The sequence below is a fragment of the Alnus glutinosa genome, chromosome 4, assembly GCF_958979055.1.
Source record: "Alnus glutinosa chromosome 4, dhAlnGlut1.1, whole genome shotgun sequence".
In the NCBI taxonomy this organism is placed as follows: domain Eukaryota; kingdom Viridiplantae; phylum Streptophyta; class Magnoliopsida; order Fagales; family Betulaceae; genus Alnus; species Alnus glutinosa.
In genome coordinates this window covers 25,936,545-25,961,074 of record NC_084889.1, presented here as the reverse complement: position 1 = coordinate 25,961,074, position 24,530 = coordinate 25,936,545, and the positions used below count along the sequence as shown (strand labels likewise).

Here is a 24,530-nt window from a genome sequence, read left to right as displayed (position 1 = left end):
ACCATACAAACATTTACCAAATATGACAAAAGCATTAAAACAATTATCAACACAAGTAATTGGGTGTAAGAAGTGTAAACATTTTGAATGACTCTTTAAAAGTAAAACCATTCCGGGATAGTGAAACCTATAAAATCAATCTATTATAAAAGAATGAAAAATTACAAGATGTTGATACTTACAAAACATTTGCAATTGACACATATAAGAACTAATAATCTAGGAAAAAGATGAGAATAAGAAAGAGATATAGAATTAAGGTAGTTCGGCCTATAACCTACGTTCACACAGCAAAGTTTTTTTTGAAAATATGAGAAAACCCAAGAAAAAAAAAAATTGGCACATAAAGGATATTTGTGAGCATTTTGATTTTGATTCTGATTGAAGATGTAAAAGATTGAGAGAACAAAAAAAAAATAAAATAAAAAATAAAATAAAAATTGCACATGATCAAATCCTGATACTATGTAAGAACTAATAATCTAGGAAAAAGATGAGAACAAGAAAGAGACAAAATTATGGTGCTTTGGCCTATTTCCTACGTTCACACGTCAAAGCGTTTGTTTACCTATATATTTCCTTGATTTATTTGTTTATATATAAGACTCTATTTTTAAATAAAGAGTATGAACATTATAAATCTTTTTTACTTTTACATTAATAATAAGAAATATAATTTATCATCTTATAACTTTTCTCTCTTGAATTTTTGTAATTTTTGTCTCTTGAGTGCTTGTCAATTTATCTCTTGAATGCTAGTAACTCTTTTCTCTTAAGTTCTTGTAACTCTTGTTTCAATAACACACCCTTGTACTAGACAAGTGACCCACTTGTCTACTAACGCAATACTTCTCATAGAACATCTAGAAAATCTTTCTATTTGATCTCCTTTATCAAAACTTTGATAGGCTTTATTTGTTATTGTTGAACGGTTGGAGTTTACAAAAAAAAAAAAACAGTAAGAGAGAGGTAATTGTAAGCACAAAAATATGAGTTTTCTCTCTTCAAACACGAAGGAAAGATCTTTTCTTCTTCTTTTTTTTTTTTCTTTGGGAATATTACCCGCAATCCTTTGCTCCAAAAACCCTTAAATAAATTTGATAAAATTGCCTCAAAATCAGAAAATTGGTTTCCAAAAAGTGCAGATTTATGGTGTTTGTTCGTACGAGATTGCAGATACGTTGCAAACGAGGCATTATGCCAAAAACTCATATGCAAACCCGTCCAGATGAGTTTGCAGTCGAGCAATTTTGTCCACGTTTTTCGTCTTCCCTTTCACGATCCGTCTTGACCTTTAAAAAAAAAATTAAAAAAAAAAAAGAAGAAAACTAGAATTGAATAAGTTTCATGAAATAAAAAATTTTAGAATGGGGAGTTAGGGAAAAGGACGGTTTTTTTTTTTTTTTTTTTTTTTTTTGCAAATACTTAAGAAATAACAGAAGAAGAGCAGTGATACGGAGAAGGAAAATTTTTCGGTTTCATCTAAAAATTTGGCTGTACTGTGACATTCTTGTAATTATAACCAAATTTCCAGATAAATTTCAAAAATTTTTACAGTTCGACGGCCTACTATCTCCCCCACCCTTTCCCTCTTTTGATACTGTTCATGTCAGTATCGTGCTGATACAAGGGTTGAAAATCCTGCCTCTTCAACAAATATATTTTTTAATTTATCCTTCTACAGCAGTGATGAAAAAAACAGCCTAAAAAGTTTTTCCCTCTATGATATTTTACTTCTCTCTCTCTCTCCATTCACTTCCCTCCGAACCCGGCCCAAAAAGTAGACAAAAAATTGAAACTCACTCTTCCTCTACGGTACAACGACGCCCAAAAAGTGTTTTCTACCTCTCTGTCTCCCATCACCCCTCTCCTCAGATCTTTACCCGCCAAATACCCCTGTTTATTTGTTTGCTCGTTTTGCAGAAAGTTTCACCTCTTCTCGGAAATTTCAATTTTAAAAGTCTCCTGCCAAAAGTCTTGCATTCAGATACGGGCATTCGAGTAATGATAGGCAGGGGCCATCTTGCCGGCCCCTGCCCGGCCCTTTCCTACGTGGAAAGGGCCATTTTCAGTTTTAATGTTTTTTTTTTTTAAAAAAAAAAATTAAAAGAAAATTCTGATTTTGAAAACCCATCCCCATCTTCTATACCCATTTCTCTTCCCCAAACCATTTTCCCCCCAAATCTTTCCCTCCCTCTCTCTCGATCTCCATCTCCTCTCCTCAACCCCACCGTGAGCCCGCCACCGTTCAACCACTCACGAGCCTGCCACCGTCGACCACTCACGAGCCAGCCACCGTCGACCACTCACGAGCCCGCCACACCACTGTGCATTCTCCATCTCCGGCCAAAACCCAATCACCGTGCGTTCTCCATCTCCGGTTCGGCCCTGACTATCCAACCACCGTACCGCCACGAGCAGCCCCAGTCGAACCACCACCGCCGACGAGCCAATCCACCGTAAGGTTTTCTTAGTTTTTTTTTTTTATCTTTCCTTTTGATTTTCTCTCTAGATCCGGTATTTTTAGTTGTTTTTGGGTGAGATTTGGCTAAGATTTGGGCTGTGTAAGTGTAGATAATGCATAATTTGTATTCCTTTTGATTTTCTATCAAGATTCTGTTTGGTGGCTATAAATATTGGAATGAGTTTTGTAGTTGCTGGATTTTCTTTGATGTTGTAGTGTTAGTTCCTTTTAAGCATCTCCACCGTGAGCTCCGTTCCCCCAACTCAGCCAGCCGCATCTCTCTGTTTGCTATCTCCACCGTTGACGGAACCAAGGTTAGGTTTCTCTCATTTTTATTTTATTTTTCTGTTTTTTACACAAGGCACGATTTTTTTTTTCTTTACATTTTCTTTGGTCTGGGTTCGTTTTGGTTTGTTGGTGGAAGATGAAATTTTTGAACAAGGATCTAATATTGTGATTGAGTGATTGAACCTGATCAAGGATCTAATTTGATGAGTTTATTATGATTTTTGGGGTCATGGTGCATCACGAATTCACGATGGAGGTGGGAGATTGAGAATGTTAGCATTCTGCATGTGGGTCTGATTTGGGTTCTTTGAATGAATGAATTTTGGTTTATCAAAACTCTATTTGGTTGCACCTAAGTTTTCAACAGAAACTGAGTTGAGAACCATTGATTTTATAGATATAAAGCAATTTTTTTCCTGGATTTCTAAAGCATTGTATTTTTAGCTTCTTGATTAATTGAATGTAGTAGAGAAAAAACTGGTTAATATGAAATGCTGGCTAAGCCGAAAGATGGTTTTTAATTTTGTTGGGTTCTTTGTGTTTAAGAGATGCATGTAGATTTAAAAACTACATTATGATTTGCGGTTGGATTTTTTTAGCTTCTTTTTGCTACGATTTTGGGATTCATGATCCTTATAAGGACAAGGCAATGATGGATGGTAAGAAAGAGTGGTTTCATCTTGCAGTGGGACTCTTATTTTTGGTCATTGGTGTTTCTGTTTTTGCATTCCATATGTTTGATAAAAATTCCATGAGAAAGAGTGGTTTGTGATTTTGTAAGTTTTTTTTTTTATTTTTTTTTTTTCGTTCAAAATAATATTGTGGAATGAGAATGTTGTCACAAAGCTGAATGTGGCATGCTTGAATGGTTTTCTTGTTAACTGGTAATTTTATTATGGGTTTTGTTTCTAGATTCCGAATAATGGTTCATATGGAGCTTCAACTTCATTGGGTGAAACAAGCACTTAGTATGGAGTATGGGGTGAAAGCTCGGGACACCTCGTGAATATTACCATGAGGAACACAGGCAAATTCATTTCCTGGAGTTCAGCAACGTGGAGGAGGGAGAGATGATTACTGAAGGAGATTGCAAATATAACCTTCTCTTAGAAGTTGAGACTAGCAGTATCTTTCCAGAGGTTACATACAACGCCAAAGTGCATGTACTAATAATCTTAACTTGGAAGAACCTTTTTTGTTGTAAAAATCGTGTATCTTGATATGTTTGCATATTGATGTGTGAGGTTAAGTTCTGTAAACATTTTGCATATTGGTGTGTGTGATTAAGTTTTGTAAACTTTTTAAGGCAGGAAAAGTAAATGGAATTCGGTGGGTTGTTGTGTTGATTTGCCAAAGGATCTCTCATTTTATTTGCTGTGTTGCTGATGGTTGGGACAAGATTTTATTTTCCACCATGACATGTTCATTTGTCTTGGTCAACTTCGGTCAGTTTTTCTCTGTTCTTTACCGCATTATTGCAATTTTAATCCTAAGTTAATTACCAATTCTACAGAGCAAGAAGTTGAGCATGGTCAACATACCTTCATCACAGAATAAAATTGATCACAGAAATTTGAATAGCCAAACCATCCAATTAAAAATCCTTGCAGGCCTTTTCATTTTCCTTCTCTGGCAGTGGTAATTATTCGGGCTATAGTTGATGCAGAGGTGCAACTGAAAGGAAATGGTCTTTTGAGTTCGATTGTTCCATTTCTTGTACTAGAATTCTACTCGTATATACATGAAGTTGAAAAGCCCATATTAAGATGAACCTTTGTTATCATGTTTGCCATGTTAAAACATATCCACAACTATGCATAAGTGTTGTTTATTCAAATGGGCCGTTAACAGTTTGTGTGCATTTGTATCCAAATTTGAATGGCATTGCTACTCGGTGGATCTGAAAAAAAAAAAAAAAAAAAAAAAAAAAAAGGAACCACTTTTGCAAGCAAACGCTTTGACAAGCTCGGTAGAAAATTTTGCAAATATCAGACTCCAACATCATCTTCATTGTCGCCACAATCCCCCTACGAAATGCAACACAAAGTTATGAATTAGAAATTTAGTTTAGGTATTCACACCAACAGAAACACAAATTTAACCCACCAAATAAATCATTAAACATCAAGGAACAGGATCATTTATTGAAAACCAAGAAACATGTTCGACTAAATCTATCCATCTTCACGTGTCTCTTAAACCCAAATAACATAACAAACTCGAAAACCGTCTTTCAGCTTAAACAACATTTCATATTAACCAGTTTTTTCTCTACTACATTCAATTAATCAAGAAAAAAAATTACAAAGCTTTAGAAATCTAGGAAAAAAATTGCTTTATATCTATCAAATTAATGGTTCTCTACTCAATTTCTGTTGAAAACTTTGGTGCAACCAAATAGAGTTTTGATAAACCAACATTCATTCATTCAAAAAACCCAAATCAGACCCACATGCAGAATGCTAACATTCTCAATCTCCCACCTCTATCATGAATTCGTGATGCACCATGACCCCAAAAATCATAATAAACTCATCAAATTAGATCCTTGATTAGGTTCAATCACAATATTAGATCATTGGACAAAAAAATCAATATCAAAATCAAAATTAGGATTTCATGCACTCTTTAAAATCAATATCAAAGTAAAACTTTATCAAGGGAAAAAAAAATTGTCCAATCTGCACTTCAACAACCTACTGAACCAGCACAACTAAGATTTGAATCTGAGCATCCAGCATACTAGATGGAAAATTAATAAGAAAAAAAACAAAAAGAGAGCTCTATTCAGGATATATATATACAAAGACAGAAAAGAGTGCTTCTATTACCACATGACTTGTTCCATTCCTCTTCATGCCATTTGGATATTATATTTTGATTCCTTTGGGTTAGTATGGTCAACCCAAATGATCCAAATTATTTGACATTCTGAAAAACATAAAAAGAACCTGTCGACCATTTTCTTTTTTCTGTGCTGCAGGAATCTATTTATTTATTTACTTATTCAAGCCACCCATTTTGGAGTTCCAAATTTGATTCATGGGCGATCCTACTGGTGCATCGACTATAAAATTGGCCAATTGGGTAAAAGGCTGTCCTGTTTCTCATTAAAAAAATAAAAAATAAAAAATAAAATTGCACCAAGTGCATCTATATGCTAGTGGACTAGAAATCTTGTGAAAACCACCCACATGAGGAACAAAAAGCTTAAACAAAAATAAAAGCTATTGCCAACAGTAGCTCCATTGTCACAAGCCTAAGGGCCAAGAAGCTAAAAATATGGCTTTAGAAGAAACAGGTAGGATTATTATATTGATGTGAAAAGGCATGCTGGAGATTCTGATTGTTCAACCATTCATTAGGGAGAAAAAGAGATTCTTAGAAAAAAAAAAAAAAAAAAAAAAGCACCTAAATTCCACACTTTGCTTTAGTTAGTCTAATAGAAGTTATTTCTCCATATGGGAACACTTGACCAGATTCAATCAAATTTATGAACCACCTTTGCAAGTTTCTCACCACAATGAAAACAATGCTGGCCTTGCATACAGAAAAGGGCAGCCGTGCAATTTGTGAGTGTCATACAAGAATGTGGTAATAATAAACTTTTGTACATAACAAGAATAAAAGTGTTTCTCACATTACATATATACAGTTTGAGGATTACACCTATCAGGCAGAAATCACCAGACGTACATTACTGCAAGATGGAAGATGGCATTCTTAAAAACTAATATGCAAATTGATGCCTTTGGGGTGCGCTGGTTTGTTCCAAGGATGATCACAATTACAGTTACATCATCATGATATTTCCTCCTCCTCCCAGCTGGAACATTCATTAAAAAATTAGCATCCTATTTTTGTTAACATCAGTGATTGCATGACTTGCATACAATACCATATCCTTAAATTAATGCTTTGTTGGGCTAATGGGTGCAGCTCACCTGATTCAAATTCAATTACACGCATCACCCACCTCTTTTCCTCCTCCTTTTTTTTTTTTTTTTTTTTAATTCTTTATGGAAAATTAAAATTAATTCCTTATGCAACTTTCTTGTGAACTTCCAGCATACTAGATGGAAAGACCATCAAACAATCAAAAAACCACAAACAATTTCCAACAAATCGGGTACTCACATGCTTCAAGGATTTCAACATCTCCTCTAAGGAGCTTCGGTTACATTACCCCCAAACAATCAAAAAACCACAAACAATCAAACAATATCCAATCAGGCAGCAAGAACCAATACCCATTCAGAGATTGACCCAAACCCAGCATCAACATCCCATTCTGAAACATCATGTTCCATGGGAGTTTTTCGGTTTACAATATTTCACAATCCACATAAACAAACATGTAAGAAGGAATTTTATAACCAGAAACCCAACAGCAAAAAACCACAAATCACAACAAGGAACTAAAAAAAGCAAATCTGAAAACAACTGAAAAAACCAATAAATGGGGGAGATCGGTACCGAAGCCAGAAATGGGGGAAATCTGGGCCGGAAATGGGTCGCCGGAACTGGGGGACCTCGTCGGCGGTCGCTCTGTCGGAGATGAAAGACGGCCGGCGACAGAAGAATGCTGGAGATGGAGAACTATGGTGGCGGGCTCATGCGAAAATGGTCGCCGGAACTGGAAGACGGCCGGAACTGGAAGAACGACGGAGAACGAACGTTGGCCGAAGATGGAGAACGACGGTGGCCGAAGATGGAGAACGAAAGTGGGAAGAAAATGGGTGGATGGAGAGAGGGAGGGAAAATTTGGGGGGAAGCTTGGTGGGAACAAAAATGAGAAAATAGGGGTACTGCTGGTTTTAGTTTCAAATTTTGAAATTTTTAATTTTTTTTTTTTTTTAAAAAAAAAATATTAAAACTGAAATGGCCCTTTCCACGTAGGAAAGGGCCGGGCAGGGGCCGGCAAGATGGCCCCTGCCTATCACTACTCCGGGCATTCATTAATTTTAAAAGTCTACTCACTTCTTCTTAAGTCCCATTCCCCCTCTCGCCCATGTCACGCTCCGACGACTTTTCGCCCCCCAATACATATTATCTAATCAATAGCTAGAGCCCACCCAAATAGCAATTTTAAAAGTCCCATCACACCTCTCACCCACGTCACGCTCCCATGACTTCTCGCCCCCATTCCACATTGTCTAATCAATAGTTAGGTACCACCCATTAATCTACCGAGATACGATATATTTATATAATTTTTGTACGACTTTTTTTCAAATTAATTATTCTATTTACTTTTTTACATAGAGGTGATATATATCCGATAATTAATTTTCTTCTTTTAAAAAAATTGTTGAAATTATATCAACGTTGTACAAAGGTCATAAGCATATCATATCTCTAATCTAATACATTGGTGTAATTTCATAATGTCAAGCTCTCCTTATTTATTGATGAGGAAAACATTAGCATTGCTAAAGAGAGCAATAACACTACTAAGGTATAGGATCTTCTTCATTTTAAATGAATTTGATATTATTTATTTTTTAGTCTTGATTTAAAATTAATGCATCTAACGATGTATATGATATCAATATTGACACATCTTTTAAAAAGTTTAAATAAAATAAAATAATATACACTATTATTGCATTTGAGATCGAGAGAATTATCTTTATCTAGCAAGCGATAGCTTTTTTTTTTTTTTTTTTTTTATATGCTTTTTTTAATGCAAATAAATAAATTACTTTTTTACTTCTCCATTAAAATAAACTAATAGATTTCCTTAACCTTTTTTTATACCATTTAAATATTCTTTAAATAAAATGCTAGGGTAAAAAGAAAATGAAAGAAAAATTATTTAAATATTGTTTCAAATAATATTTAGAGGAAAGAAAAATCATTTTTCTTATATTAAAATAATGTTAAGAAAATTACTTTTGTTTTCCTAAATTTAAGGTTCAATTTTTTATTTCCTTGATGTTTCTTTAGTTTCGAGAACAATAAGAGAATTTGTTCCAAGAGATTTTTTAGGAGTTTTATTTTTTTTTTTTTTTAATTTATGAAAGGGAAAGAATGTTAAAGAAATTGTTTCTAGTGCTCTGAGCAGTTTGACATTCTCTTTTTCCTTTTTCTCTTTTTAAAAAATAAAAATCTTTTATTAACTTCAAAAATAATTTTCTTCAATTTTCTTTTACCAAAAATTTAAGGGCATATTTGGGTAACCATTTTTTTTTATTATATTTTATTATCTTTTAAAAACATGTTTGGCTGGTTTTTTAAAAATCTGAATTTATAAACGGGTTTTATTCAACACGTTTCTCAAACCATTTTTAACCGATTCAAAAAAATTCAACCCAACTCAAATAAATAATAAATTACAAAGAAACCAAATAAAAAAAAGATTAATAATAATAATAATTAAAAAAGAAAAGAAAAAGTGTTTAGGGGTAGTGGCCGGACCACTTCCAAGTGTCCAGGGGTGGATCAGCCATACCCAAACCACTTCCGAGCGATTTTTAAGGGCGCCACAACCACCCCTGTTTGATTTGGAAGTGGCTAAGCCACCAACAAAATTGTAACACCCCAATCTTATATTGGAAAGAGATAAATAGCTTGCATAGGAAGGGAAAATATATATATATATATATATATATATATATATATATATATATATATATATATATATATATATATATATATATATATATATATATATATTTAAAAAAAACCTTGAACTGATAGCCGATTTTAGAATAGTCTCTAAATTTACAAGTGCAGTAATGTAACTTATCAAACTATTAAAATGTGCGAAAAATACCATTTTTTGACGAAATATTCCTACAATATCATTATTTTCTTAAAATTTAAAATAAAAAATGAACAAAAAAACTATTTAAAAAAAAATTAAAGAAATTGTTTTTTTTTTTTAAAAAAAAAAAACTATTAATATAAAACTAAGAAGTTAAAGAAATTAAAATTTTATTTTTTTTTTAAAAAAAAATAATTTTTTTAATTAAATTTTTTTAGTAAGAGTGACAAATGTCATTATTTTATTGGTATCAATGTTGACACTAACAGCATTTATCACGTATTTTGACAAAATTTGACTACAATGATTAAATTATTATTTTTTACCTACTTTAAAGGCCTTTAAATTATTTTTTATTTCACAGTGAGCGATTTATAATTTAGGTTAACTGGATTGATTTTGCATTTATTTTTTTGCTTCTTTTTTTTTTTTAAAAAAAAAAAAACAAAATAATTTAGTTTACTGTTTTTTTAAAATAATAATAAAAAAAAAGTTAAAGAGAATCTGAATATTATAAAAATATTTCAATAAAAGTAACTTTTTGACTTTTTTTTTAACATCTCCATACAAAAGGGAGGGCGATTCGAACTACATAACTCTGTTTTATGAGGTTTGATCTCTAGTCGATTGAACTATCTATTGGGTACAGACTTTTTTGACACACTGTGATAAATTTCTGAGTCATATTAATACATTTGAAAAATTTAGAAGGTTATTTTAAAACCGAATATTAAAGGTCTTGTTTGGCAAGAGAAAACAAATTTTCCCTTCTCCTCTTTACTTATCTAAAAAACAGTTAACTTCAAAACATTCAAACTTTATATCAGATCAATAAATTTTTATTATTATTTAAATACAAAAATTTACTATAATATAAATTTTTTTTTACCTTTATATATAAATTATATTTACTTTATATTACATATATCACTTTTAACAAACATTACTAATTCTCCTATTCTTACCGAACAAAAGGACAAGAGAAATGCTAAAAAACATCCCTTCATCCCCCTTCATGCCCCCTTTTTCATTAAACAAATTGATTTTAATGAAAAAGTAGTCTCTGATGTAACATGAGAGACTACTTTTTTATTAAAATCAATTTATTTAATGAAAATGGAGGATGAGAGGGCGACGAGGGATGCATGTGTAGCACCCCTCAAAGGACAAAGTTCTTTCAAATAAGAATGCATGTCACGCGCAGTGAATGTCTGAATGATTGCCTATTTTGTTTATTTCAATATCCTGCCAGGGCGGTAAAAACCTTCGGAAATTAGCTGTAAAAAACCTACGTGTTTAGCCTTTGTTTTCTTTTCCACATGCACCATAAGTTATATTTTCTAAGCGAAACGCGTAAAACGCGTGGAAAATTCTAAAAAGCTATACCACAAAAATTCAAACAAAAAGCACCACAAAAGGGGGTTCTCAAACAAACCCTTCGAGGGCGTTCTTGTTGAAATTTCTTCAATTCTCACCTTCACAAGGGAAGGATGGAAAAAGAGAATATGGATGCACTCTATGAAGCCTCACGGAATGGGTGTGTGAGCACCTTGAACTCATTGATCCAAAGGGATCCACACATCCTTTATAGAGTTTCATTGACATCTTTCAGTGAAACTCCCTTACACATAACAGCTTTACTTAGTCATCTTGAATTTAGTGAAGTTCTTATCAGCAAGAAACCTACACTTACGAAAGAGGTCGATTCGCTGGGACGAACCCCTCTTCACTTGGCTTCTGCTGAGGGCAACACCGAAATAGTAAAAGCATTGTTGCAAGCAAATACAGATGTTTGCTTAGCTCGTGATCAAGATGAGAGAATTCCTCTCCACTTAGCCTCAAAGAGAGGACGAACAGAGATCATAGAAGAGTTGATTAATGCTCGACGAGAGTCCATCTTGATGAATCTCAATGGAGATAGTGTATTGCACTTGTGTCTTCAATATAATCAATTCGATGCTCTCAAATTGTTAGTGGAATCAGCTAATGGTGATGAATTATTCCTCAACTCCAAAGACCGTGATGGCAACTCCGTATTGCATTTAGCCGTGATGCTCAAGCAAGTGAAGGTGCGTCAACAACTTCTATGGCTATCCACACTTATGAAATTATTTAAGATTTACTACTTGTTTTTCATTCCTTTTTTCGTAAGTTTGTTTGTCTTCATAAAGTATGACAAAAAGATTAAATTGGAAAAAGATATATATATATATATTCTCATAGAATAAGTGAAAAAAATGGAAGAATCACGATGTTTCATGCGGTTCTTCTAAACATCATGCAAGAAGGTAAAGTAGTAAATAACTAAGAAAGATCATTCAATGTGGTTGAATTAAATTTATTTGGTTTTGTTTTTGTGGAAGTGCTTTTAAAGTTTATGATGTTGTTGGATGCATGACACAATAAATTGTTGTGTTTGTGCAGACCATAAAATACTTACTTTCAATACCAAAAATAAAAAGAGAGGCGAATGCCGTGAATATGATTGGTTTCACACCTTTAGATGTCTTAGAGGCATGCAACGCATGTCTAAGAGATTTAAAATGTTTTGAAATCCAAAACATTCTAAAGGAAGCTGGTGTCAAAAGATCGACGGATCTTAATTCTTTCATACCATTGGCACCGAGTGGTACAGGTGTTGATGGAGCACAAAGAGCTCAATTAAGGTTTTGGAGATGGTGGGAGTCCGTTCGTTTGTCATTAAGTAAACACTGGAAGCAACAAGGAAATTGGATAGAGGAAACACGTGGCACATTGATGATAGTGGCCACTGTGATTGCAACCATGACTTTCCAAGCTGGAATCAGCCCACCAGGTGGCGTTTGGCAACAAAACACATCTAACTCCACATAAGGTTCCTACTGTACACAAGGTAATATATGTGAAGCCGGCAAAGCAGTTTTATCTTATTCCAATAGTGATGCCTACCTACGGTTCTTATATTACAATTCCACATCTTTCTCTGGATCTTTGTGCGTCATACTTCTGGTCATTATTGGATTTCCTCTTAGGAGCAGGTCCTTTATTTGGCTCTTGATGTTAGCCATGAATATCTCAATCACGTCCATGGTGTTGACCTATTCAAGTGCAGTGGTTTTGGTGACCCCGGTGCATATTTTAGAAAAAGTTAATGGCTCATGGAACACTACAATATTCTGTATTTATATTGGAGTGATTGGGATTGTTTGTATGATTCACATAATTCGCCTACTCTCATGGATTGTGAAGAAGTTGATTCACAAAATTCGACTACTCTATTGGACAATGAAGAAGTTGTGCGCTTTCATATGCAATTCAACAAGGGATCCAGCAGAAGATCCGGCTAATGTCTAAGAGGGAAACTGTCATGATCGGAAATTCAATTAGATATTTTAGAATAAAAATCCTATCAAGCTAGCCATTGATAAGAAAGAACGTAGGGATAAGGTTTGGGTAACTCATTGTAATATTTAGGTTTAGTGCTACGTTCATTAGTTGTCCTTGGATTCTATTAGGATTATAATTGGGTGATGTCATGCATAAATTAGTGATTTAACGATGAATAAAGCATGGCTTATAGAATTTGGAACTATCTTGTCTCTTTGAATATTTCAACTTTAATTTTATCTATTTTTTCAATTTTTCTTTGTCACACATTGAAAAGCTATGAGTTTTTTTTTAAGTGCTTTATAAGTATTTATCTTGCTCTTATACTAGGCGACTTGGGTGGTTGCCTAAGGCCCCACCTCCCACCCAAAAAAAAGAAAAAAAAGAAGAGAGATAGGTTTGTTAAAAAAAAAAAAAAAAAAAAAAAAGAAAGAAAGAAAGAAAGAAAGAAAGAAAGAAAAGTGGGGGGGCCAATTATATTACAGTACAGGAAAAAAAAAAAAAGAAAGTGAATTATCGCTAAGATTCTATTTGATAAACTCCGGAACTCTCAATTAGAAAAATCAACCGTCATGCTAGGAATAAAACGATTTTCTTAAAAAAAAAAAAAAAAAAAAATTGCGTTATCTCTCTCGTTGGGATCGGAGGATCTAGAACTCCAACAAAAAATAACAACTATAATAAGCTAGGAGCACAAATTTTTTATTTTTTATTTAAAGGAAAACTTATTCTTTGAACATTCACTCCAGCGAATTACCAAAATTACTGCAGTAATTTTGTGCTACCGGAGTAGGAGGCGCATGACCACATCTACAAAGTTCGCCTGCTTGACTGCTAGTCCAACTCTGCATCGTTTTATATTTTTTACGCTTCACTTCAAAAAGTGGTTTTCTTTGCTTTATTTATTTATTTTATTTTTTAATGTTTTGTTTCTACGTTATTGCTATTGCAAGTCAAACAGCCCAATCGTAAATTCAAAAAAAAAAAAAAAAAAGCCATATTATTTTTTATAAAATATTATTATGTTTTTTTCCAATAAAAATTAATAAATTATATTAAGCATATGAGAAAAATACTAATCAATTTGTATAATTAGCCACTCATTACTAATTATTAAAAAAATTTATTCTTTTCTTGTGCAGGTTAAGAGTGTTATAAGGTGAGCCTAGGTTGAATCATGTTCAATTATTCTATTACATAACTTTCTTATTTATAAATATTTTTAATTATAAATTTTTACTAGAAATATGCATTAGATATGAAAAAACATTTAAAAATAAAAGAATAAGAAATTGATGAATATTATAATGAATCTGTAGAGGCAATTTTCTTACTAACAAAATGACGTTAAATCTCAAAAGGGCAAAAAAAAAAAAAAAAATAATTTTAAATTTTAAATAAAAAATTTATTTAATATCTAAATAATACAAAAATGCCTCATCTAAAATATTCTCTTAAGGCCTCACCAAATATAGAGTTGACCTTGTGGGCAGTCACTAGATAAATTAAGAAAATGTTGACTTCAAGGAAGTTGGGCCTCCTAATAAAGCAACTTGTGGGCTAGTTTGACAAACTATTTTCATTCTCTCTCTATTTCTTTTCACTTCTTTTAAAAATATCAAATAAAAAACATTTTAACTTTTTTACACTTTTTTATATCACATTAATAATTTTTTATTATTACTCAAATAAAAAAATCCACTACAAAACAAAATTTTTTTACTTTTCTATAAAACATTCTCAAATTTCATATCACATTAATCACTTTTTACTTTACAATACACAAATATTCTCCAACCCAATTACTTACTAAACAAGACCTGTAATTTTAGAAAAGTATTTGACGATATTTCTTTATTTATCTTGCATTCATTTATACACGTTTGGAAATAAAAGTCCCATAACAATTACAGTTAAGACTCCTACTTGATATTAATGCTCCGTTTGTTTCGGCGTAAAATAATTTCTGGAAAATGATTTCGGTATTTTCTGGTGTTTGGTAGGGGCGAAAATAATGGTCAACCGGAAAATGATTTCTGTTTGACAAAAAATGCTTAATAAATTTCGAAAAATGATTAATGCTTTTTAAAAGCGTAAATCATTTTTTTGTAGATGGTAGATGCAGTCGACTCTCTTTTAAACAACGCAGTCGACCTTTATGTTTAAGCAGTTGACAATTGCCTAATTTCGACAAGTTAGATTCTGACTCCCAGTCGCTGCCGGAATTGGACAAATTAAGCCAGAATCCGGCGACGTCCAGCAGATGTCACCGGATTCCGGGGATACCATGCCAGATTCCGGCCAGACTGGTCGGAATCTGGCCTGAGCAGCCAGATCTCCGGCTATCTCGCCGGATCCGGCTAGAACGCCGGAGATCCAGCCTTCTGGTCGGAATCCTGGACGGATCCGGCCGTCTGGCCGGGATACTGGTCAGAGAGGCCGCATCTAGCCAGAATGCTGGATCACCAGCCAAAACGCCGAATCACCGGCCATCTGGCCGGATCTGGCCTGGATTTGGCTAGAACGGCCAGACCCCTGGCATCTGGCCGGATCTGGCTGTTCTGGCCGAATCTCCGGCCAAACTAGCTAGGACGGCCGGCTTCCGGTCAATTGGCCGGGATCCAGCCGTTTTGTGCCTGATTCCGGCAAAGATCGCCGGAATCTGGCAAAAATGGCCGGATTCCGGCAACTTTTGCCGGAAGTATATGCCGAATATACAAAAATTATTTTTATATTATTTTATATTAATATTTTTTATTTTGTGAATAAAATTTAATTTTTTTAAATGAAAATATAAAAAATATTTGTAATTTTCCGTACGCGCCAAACACCAAAAAATGATTTTGACGAAAAATATTTTTCTGAAAAATGACTTCCCTGAAACTATTTTACAACGAAAATCATTTTACACCGAAACAAACGGAGCATAAGATTAACAATTAATTACTACCAGATATTAGATAATATTCGAATACTTATAATGACTAGACTCCCATAACTAGATAAACTACTAGACACCTACTTGGACAGTAATTTCGGATTGCAAACTCAACTAAAGAAAATAACTAATTAATGAGTGCGTGATGCTTGTCCCTTTTGTTTGGTGTTGCTTCTCACTATTAATGATCAATTCTTCTTTGGAAATGTTATGCAGTGACACGTACGATCTCATTATATCGAATTAGAATCGATTTGGGACTTGTATAATTTCAGGAAGCTAGCATTGCTTCATATGATTGAGGATTGCAGATTCGAAGATTGAGGATTGCAGATTTGATAAATAATATCTTGTTAATCTTCCATTTCGTAATACTTGATCTTTAACATTGTTGCTGTTTATCTATGTGGTTGTTGTAATTTTCAAGAGATCTAACTTCAGTGTTATAGTTTATACTACAACACGTGTAGAAAAAATAAAGGGCTAATTTTAAACGGGCCTGCTCAAATTGTCATTTCCATCCACTTTGCAGTTCATATTAAGTTTTGTGATGATAGAGATCATGGGCGACATCAGCAAACCATGCTGATCACTCTTAAGAGTTTTGAAAAATATTGTACCGTTGATGGTGGGTTTTTAAAGTCTTGCGATTTGAATTGAGATTCGTTGGCCCCAATTTTGTCTGAGTGTTGAACTAGCTTGTTGGTATGTAAGGCAACCATCTAAATTGAATGCTGACTGAGAAATGAACTAATTACAACTTTTCAACCTGATAACCAGGCTTGTCAGACACAATTAGTTTTCGCAGTTTGATCAGCTTCTCTGGCAAGATGACATCGTGAATAGAGCTTGATGTGTGGAATTTCGTTTCATCGCTCCTTCCAGAATTTGCATAAGTAAAAGAATCGATTTGTAACTTGTAGCTACTATTAACATTATCATTTTGAAAATTTTATGAGGCTTTTTTGCATCCTTGTTGAAAAAACCTCACTTCTATTAGATTGGGTGACTTCTCCTCTTAAATTAGGGCCATATTGTAGGGGATATAATATAGTGAGAAAATGCTAGAGGTACTTACACTTTTACAAAGAGAAGTTTACAAATTGACATGGCATTTTATACAAAGACGAAAATGCCCTTCCCTTCACCGGTCCGAAATATCTCTCCAGCACTCTCCTCTCTCGTCGGCCATGCTCCCTCTCTCCAGCGCAGTCACTCTCTCTCTCCCCTCTCATCGGTCAGCCGGATCTTTGACCGGATCCGGCCGAAAACCCACGCTTGGTCGGCGTGGGTTTGAAAAATCCGGCCGAATCTGAGATACGGCCGAAACCTATGCTCAGCCAGATCTGAGATCCGGCCGGATCTCTTGTCGGGATACCCACGCTCTCCAGATCTGGCCGGATCTCACCAGCGGCCAAAGATCTGACCTTCTCGAACCCAGATCCGGTCGAGAATCGATCGTCATTCCCGAACCCAGTTCCGATTGGAAACTCACCCCTATTGCCGACGTTCCCTTACTTCATCCTCGCCAGTCGGATCTATTGGTCGGGCTTCCACTGGGCTAGTCGAGGTCGTGGTTGACTGGTGTGTTGGATTTCCGGCGGTGTTTGGATTCAATAGGAATGAGAAGGGCATTTTTGTCCTATGTATTTACTTATTTATTTATTTGACTATTTTTGCATTAAACTGATGTGGAGCCTCATATAAAGCTCCACATCAGTTTGAAAATTTGTTGGTAAGCTTCTCTTTGTGCCTGTAACAGCTATCAATATAGTGAGCCTTTAATGAGTTAATTAAGTTAGTGTGCCTTTTATTTAATAGGCTTTTTTGTAAATAAATTGGTTTAATTGAGCCTTTTACTTTGTAATATTGTTAAGATATTGGGCTTCATTGTAAGCAAGATAAAGAGTTAAGTAGGGTGCAGATAAGAAGAAAACAAGTGATGATATGACAATAGTAGAAGGCTCTAGAAGATCAGTTGGCAATATTATGTTAGAAATCGATTGGATTTAAAGAAGAACCCAACCAGTAGAGAAGAAAAGAAGAAAAAGAATTATGTCTAAAGTTGTTAGTTGAGATTACCTGAAGATTGAGCAATCTTGAATCTGCTCGTACAATTTCAATACAAGTTTATCTAGTATTTTCTATCATCAATCTATCATCTTCAATCCATATTTCTCTAAATAGCTATTTCAATTGGATTTCCATACACATAATAAAAATTATTGGACTTCTAATTTTAACAAGTGTGTGCAATAGTGTGCAACAAAATATCACAATGTGAAAAATAAAGAGACAGATATCCACTCCGGGCCAGCCAAATCCAGGATATCCACTATTCAAAAGATAAAGCTAGTACATAGATAGTAACACTCACATACCCGATGCAGCGATCGTATTTAGCACTCTTACGTGTAACCCAACACGAACATCTCCCAATCATGTCTCCTACTTGAAGGGGTCTTCAATGGAATCATTTACCTTATGGTCAACCTATAAGATAGACTTCAGTTCAGTATAGCAACAGCACTTGGCAACAGCACTTGGCAACAGCTTTGAGAGTGATCAGATTAGCACAATAACTCTTACAATGTTCTCTCTAAGCTCTATGGAATTTACTACCGAATTCTTACAATCTACATGCTTAGGAGCCTCTAGGCTTCAGAAGACCTAAATCGCGTTTGATTAGGTTTTCTTAGGCGCCGGTTAGGCGGTAGACATACTTCGTCCGGACGGTTGCAGTTGTCTTCCTATATCTGTGTTTTGGAAAGAAATTTCATAGCTGGTCGAACACTGAATGACGTCCGGACGTGTTACTGAGACGTTCGAACGGATGCAAGAACAATTTGAAACTTCTCGACACACAGGAAGGTCCGAATGGAAAGTTCTCGTTGTCCAAACGAATGATGCTTAAAGAGTTGAACGTCCAATCCGAGTGGAATATCATGTCGTAAGGACGGATGCAAAGAAATTGAACTAACTGTTTTGAATTCTTCATAGCCTTATTGAAGCTCAAAACTGAAGTGTAGACTCTGAATAAAAATAATATTCATGTATCATAAGCATCATTACATAGAAGTGATTTTGTCCAATAGAATGTAGCCAATTACAAACCAACAAATTCCCCCTTTGGCCATTTTGAGACAAAAACACTTGCCGGTTTAAAAATACAATCCCGGTCAAAAACAAAAAAAAATATTCTCCCTTTGTATCACAAAATGACAAAGGGTAAAATAGAGTAATAAGAAAAACCACAAAACAATTACTCCCTCTAAATGTCTTAGTAGGACAAGGGTGAACAGAGTAATAATTAACCAAGAGTTATAATGTTTAACAAATTATCTATAAAAGGAAAGATAAATTGTCTCAAAATAAATAAAAACCAAGCACAAAGAAAATAAATCAAGCCGCCTCAGCCATAGGTGTATCATCCTCATCATTACTGCTGGATGGATGATGGTACTTGAGACACTCCTAGATATCTCACTGGCTCTGCTCCACGCTGAGGTTAATAGAGTGAACCTCCTGCTGCATAGAAGTAAAGTCCTGCTACAATGATGAAATCGCCTGCTGCATAGAGCTCATACCCCATGTAGCGATGCCAAAGCCTCAAAAATCTGAGCATAACCGGTATCCTACTATGGAGGTGGCAGAGCAGTCTGAGAGGAGGATGCCATATCAGGTACTACTACATGAATAAGAGGGGGCTGTGGATCATCATCTTGATCGTCTCGCCTTAGCTGGACATTAGACTTCATCAGCGTCTGTTTGCTAATGGGATTCTGGATCTTCATCTTTGACTCTACAGCTACACTGATGCTTGACTGCAAAATGATCTGATTAACTAAGCAGTCAAAGGGGAGACTGGTATTATTCTCATCATGAGCCTTTAGTATCTCTCCCAAAACATGCATGCATAAGCAGAAGGGCAAGCGCAAGCAAATGGCAAAGACAAATTGTGCCCTCTTCAGAATGAGATCACTGCGCCTAGTAATAGGCCAGAGATTGTGCTGGATGATCTTCGCAAGCATGCGGTGCGGGGCAGAAAAGGTATTGATCCTGATGGTAGTGGCATGCTCTTCACCCTGAGGGATAGTATAGAAAAATTCTCTGAGATCATATAGAGAATGAGGCAATACTACCTCATTGCATGGGCTAGCAGATATTTGGAGCACAGGCACCCCAATGAACTGAATAATGATCTGAGGATCAGCAGTGATAACATGCCTTGCAAAGGAGGACTGAAGAACTATCCCGCAGTCATCATCCTGAACTACCTCGAGATGAGCATAAAACTCTCGAACCAGTTTGGTAAGTACAACGCAGGCGCAATTGTGAAGATAGCCTAGTGATATGTCTGAATAATCTCATGAATACTATCTAGTGGAGCCACCATAATATCTGCTCGAACAACATTCCATTCTGCAATGATGGGCCTGTTCATAATTTTGGCTTTGAGGGCTACCAAATCTTCTTTTGTCCTCTGTCAGACTCTGCGCTGAGGACTACCATCAAACACGATTCTGCAATAAAATAACCAACAAGATATGCAAAAATATTCTCGAAAATATTAGGTTCTTGTTAAAAAAATTCAGCATTATAACGACAGTAAAATGGACTTTTCCAAAATTATAACTAGCAAATTACCCAATACAGTCCAAAAGAATGCCAACAGATATAATCCCAACACAACAGATATCTCAAATAAGCAATATTTATCTCAAACAAATTCCACAAAGATTCAATATGCTAATAATTAACAAAACACTGAAAAGAATAAAGACAACTTGAAAAAGTACTTGGAATGGAGAGAAATATGCTCAAATGGACAACATAAGTTGAGATAATGCAAAAACCCGCAAGAAAAACGCACTAGAAGACAAAAAGTACGAAAAAATCGAGTGGAAGCAAATGAGATGCGGCGGCTAGGGTTTGAGCATCAATATAAAACTTATGGGGTCCCCATCTGGATGGATCACTAACCCTTCCGGACGTGCGTTGCCACATAAGCATGCGACAAGCCACACGCGTCTGGACGTGTAACCTTACCAAATTCAGAAGTTTCATCAAACTTTAGAGAACAACCAAAATTGGTTCCATACAGTAAGCTCTTTTCTTTTTCCTCAAAATATTTTAAGTTAGAAACCCTCTCCAAATTTGACCCCAAAATCCTTTACACCATTTTTTTTTTCCTTCTCCCGCTTCTTCACTCTCTTCCTTGGCACCCCTTTTGTTTTCCTTTTCCTTTTCTGTGACCCGCCGATGATCCACGATGATGTCAAGCCTAGTAATATTTTGCTCAACGTTGATTTCAAGGCCAAGATTAGGGATTTTGGCTTGGCGAGGTTGAAGACAGAGAATCTCATGGAGAAGAGGGAGGATGTGGTCGAGTGTGGAGAGGACAACGGGTTGATTTTGGAGGAGACGGAGAGCATGACCATTGGGTTTGATGAGGGTGGTGCTGGGGTGGTTGCTGATCAGTCCCCAGAGGGCTACGTGGTGAGAATCTTGGATTCGAAGGCGTCGCCAGAGAATATGGTAGTGTCGCCGGAAGTTGGGGTCAACAAGGCGAGCGCATCGGACGGGTGCTTCCATAAGTTGAGCATGGATACCGGCAAGGATTTGATCAGAAATGGTACGAAAAAATGGGGGTTCGAGGAGGGATTGGTGGTAGAAATAGGACAATGGAGGTGGGTCTAAGTCTGGGTGAGTGAATTGAAGGACTACATGATGGACTGGATTGGAAGTAAGATAAAGAAGGAGAGGCCCAAGATTGGGTGGATTCCATCCTCGAGCTCGGCAGAGAACGATGGGTTGTTAAAGTGGTTGCTCTCAACACCAATAAAAAATAATATTTAGTTAAAATAGAGAATATTTAGACAATTTGATGTAGGAAGCTTTTTAAAAGTGATAGATAAAATAACAAAAGTAAATTTTTTGACTAAAATGTAAAGAGTTTGTTGGGAATGCTATTACTCTGCTGCTATCAAATCAAAAGGAAGTGTATTCATTAAAAAAATAAAAATAAAAATAAAAAATAAAAAGGTCGTGTCCACCTTTCGCAGTTTACATGGTACCGTGACTACCTTCGTACGTTCAATACTCCTTTTTCTGAACCGTCCGATAGGTAGAGGTACAAATGTGATCGGTCCAGATGCACTGAAAACATTTGCTTTTACTCTGTTACGACCAAATAAATGGGAGTCTTGACTTCATAACCAAATCAAGTTGTAAGTAACCCACGTGACTCTAGTAAGTCTATAAAGTTCTTGATGAATTTTCTTCAATCTTCACCTTCACAAATGAAGGATGGATGAGAATCTGAATATTGCTGCATGACTCTATCAAGCCTCGTGGAATGGGTGTGGGAGCACCTTGATCACATTGATTCAAAGGGATCCATACATTCTTGATAGAATTTTACATCCTTCGGTAAGACTCTTTTACACATATATTAGTCCAGTTGTGGGTTTAGACTCAGATAATCAAACAAGTGGCTTGAGAATAATTTCATTTTATGAGTCAATCTCTGTCAGGTTGATTATAAGAAAAAGAAAAGTGAACCACCACATTGTGGTATTGCTTCAAAAATTGTTCATACTACCGGATTGATTAGTCTGAAAGCTACTGGTACATGCATTTTCATCCTTACAAAATTTATGTCATTGAATTATTAGTGGAATACTCATTTTCATGAGAATGGTTATTCTAAAGACCGGTGTGAAACTAAACAAAAAAAAGCATATTTTATATGGTTAGTTATTTCATTTCGGAATCTATTCCGCATTACCAAAGATGCTCTTTGTCAAGAAATATTCCTACAACCACCAAGAAATGGGCTTATCGAACCTATATAAGCCCATGAAGACACAGGCTCGTAAAGGCAATAAACCAAAGCCCATCAAAATGCAATCACCAATGGTGCTTATGGAGAGTATCTTGGGAATGTCAAATCCCAAGAATGCCGGAAAAAATATACGCATCACGTTATCCAAGAGATAGGTACTCTACAGAGGATCCGGCTTCCATGCGGTAGTTTAAAACTACCACATGGGTGCTGTAGTGGAAAACGATACCGTTTTCCACTAAAAAAATTTGCAAAATTTTTAATAAATTTAAAAATAATAAAAATAATAAAAATTAAAAACAAAAAATATAAAAACCTAAAAAAACTAAAGGGGTGACCGGCGTTGCCCAAGGGGGTGGTTGGAGCCACCCCCTTGGCTGATCTGGGGTGGACAAACCACCCTAGTCGGCTTTGGGGGTGGTCCGGCCACCCCCAAAAGGCCAAAAAACAAAACAAAAAAAAAGTTAGGGGTTTGGGGGGTGGCCGGACCACCCCCAAGGGCCAGGGGATGGTTTCGACCACCTCGTACGGCTGATCTTGGGGTGGCCGAGCCACCCCCAAGGCCTTTGGGGGTGATCCGACCACCCCCAAAATCCAAACTTTTTTTTTTTTTTTTGGTTTCTAGACCTTTTAGGGGTGGCCGGACCACCCCCAAGGGCCTGGGGGTGGTTTTGACCACCCCATACGGCCGATCTGGGGGTGGCTGAAGGCCTTAGGGGGTGATCCGGCCACTAGCCACCCCTAAAACCCAAACCCTTTTTTTTTTTTGTTTTTGTTTTTGGTTTCTAGGCCTTTTAGGGGTGGCCGGACCACCCGCAAGGGCCTGGGGGTGGTTTCGACCACCCCATACGGCCGATCTGGGGGTGGCTCAAGGCCTTTGGAGGTGGTCTGGCCACCCCAAACCCGTAACCTTTTTTGTTTTTTTTTTTGTTTTTTTGTTTTTGGGCTTTTTGGGGGTGGCCTGACCACCCCTAAAGCCGACTAGGGTGGTTCTTCCACCCCAGATCGGCCAAGGGCGTGGCTCTAGCCACCCCCTTGGCCAATAATGGGGTGGCCGGCCACCCCTTTATTTTTTTAGGTGTTTATATTTTTTGTTTTAATTATTATTTTTATAATTTTTAAATTTATTAAAAATTTTGCAAATTTTTTTTAAGTGGAAAACGGTACCGTTTTCCACTACAGTACCCATGCGGTAATTTAAACTACCGCATGGAAGCCGGATCCCTCCTCAGAAGATCTCAACTAATATGATATCACATCCCGATATGTTGGGATGAAGTTCGGGAATGAATCAATTCCGAGATGACTGGAACATCGTGGGAAGCTCTAAATCTCGATATTAGCTCTAATTCTGAAAATCTTGAAATCAGCTCCCACCCAATCCTGAACAGCAGTGAAAGCTTGTAAATTGGCGAGAACCATCATGTATCAATAGATGAATTTTTGTGCTTTACGCTTCATATAAGTTGTTTTCTAGAAACTGACTTAAGCATCGGAGTAGAATCTAGCCAACACTCATAGCAAGTTCCTTTGCTTATGTTTATTATTTTGTAGAAATCAAAGAAAGTGTTGATTAAGGGGTGTACATCACCATACCAAAAACTCTTCTAATTAACCCTCGAGAAGAACATATTTTCAGTGAAAGTAAAGTCAATTATTTCCAGAATACATAGTCGTTGGACCATATTGGATAAGGACTCTCGTAAGGAATGGTCATCGGCAATACTCTTCCAAATGTCTAATTAACTCATCAATCCAATTATTTCCAGCAAACATAGTTGGACCATATTGGACAAGGACTCTCCTACGGAACGGTCATCGGCAATACTCTTCCAAATGTCTAACTCATCAATCTAAT

At 35.8% G+C, this 24,530-nt stretch overlaps 1 protein-coding gene, 1 long non-coding RNA gene and 1 pseudogene across 2 annotated transcripts; 2 read left to right on the top strand and 1 right to left on the bottom strand.

Moving 5' to 3' along the window:
• Window positions 1-4,499: 4,499 nt before the first annotated feature.
• Window positions 4,500-7,648, bottom strand: LOC133865321 (uncharacterized). Its single transcript, XR_009899692.1, has 2 exons — window positions 7,229-7,648; window positions 4,500-4,779 (listed from the first exon to the last, which is right to left on the bottom strand). It is a non-coding gene; the product is annotated as an uncharacterized LOC133865321 (long non-coding RNA).
• Window positions 7,649-10,932: 3,284 nt separating this feature from the next.
• Window positions 10,933-13,092, top strand: LOC133866681 (ankyrin repeat-containing protein BDA1-like; annotated as a pseudogene).
• Window positions 13,093-21,087: 7,995 nt separating this feature from the next.
• LOC133866237 (receptor-like serine/threonine-protein kinase At2g45590) lies at window positions 21,088-21,525 on the top strand. The gene has a single exon (XM_062302773.1). It carries the CDS (start codon window positions 21,088-21,090, stop codon window positions 21,523-21,525), a length of 438 nt encoding a protein of 145 aa, XP_062158757.1.
• The last annotated feature ends 3,005 nt before the right edge of the window (window positions 21,526-24,530 follow it).

Excerpts from the sequence above, each read along its gene's own strand:
- LOC133866237 (XM_062302773.1), top strand. The coding sequence starts at position 21,088 with ATGATCCACGATGATGTCAAGCCTAGTAATATTTTGCTCAACGTTGAT.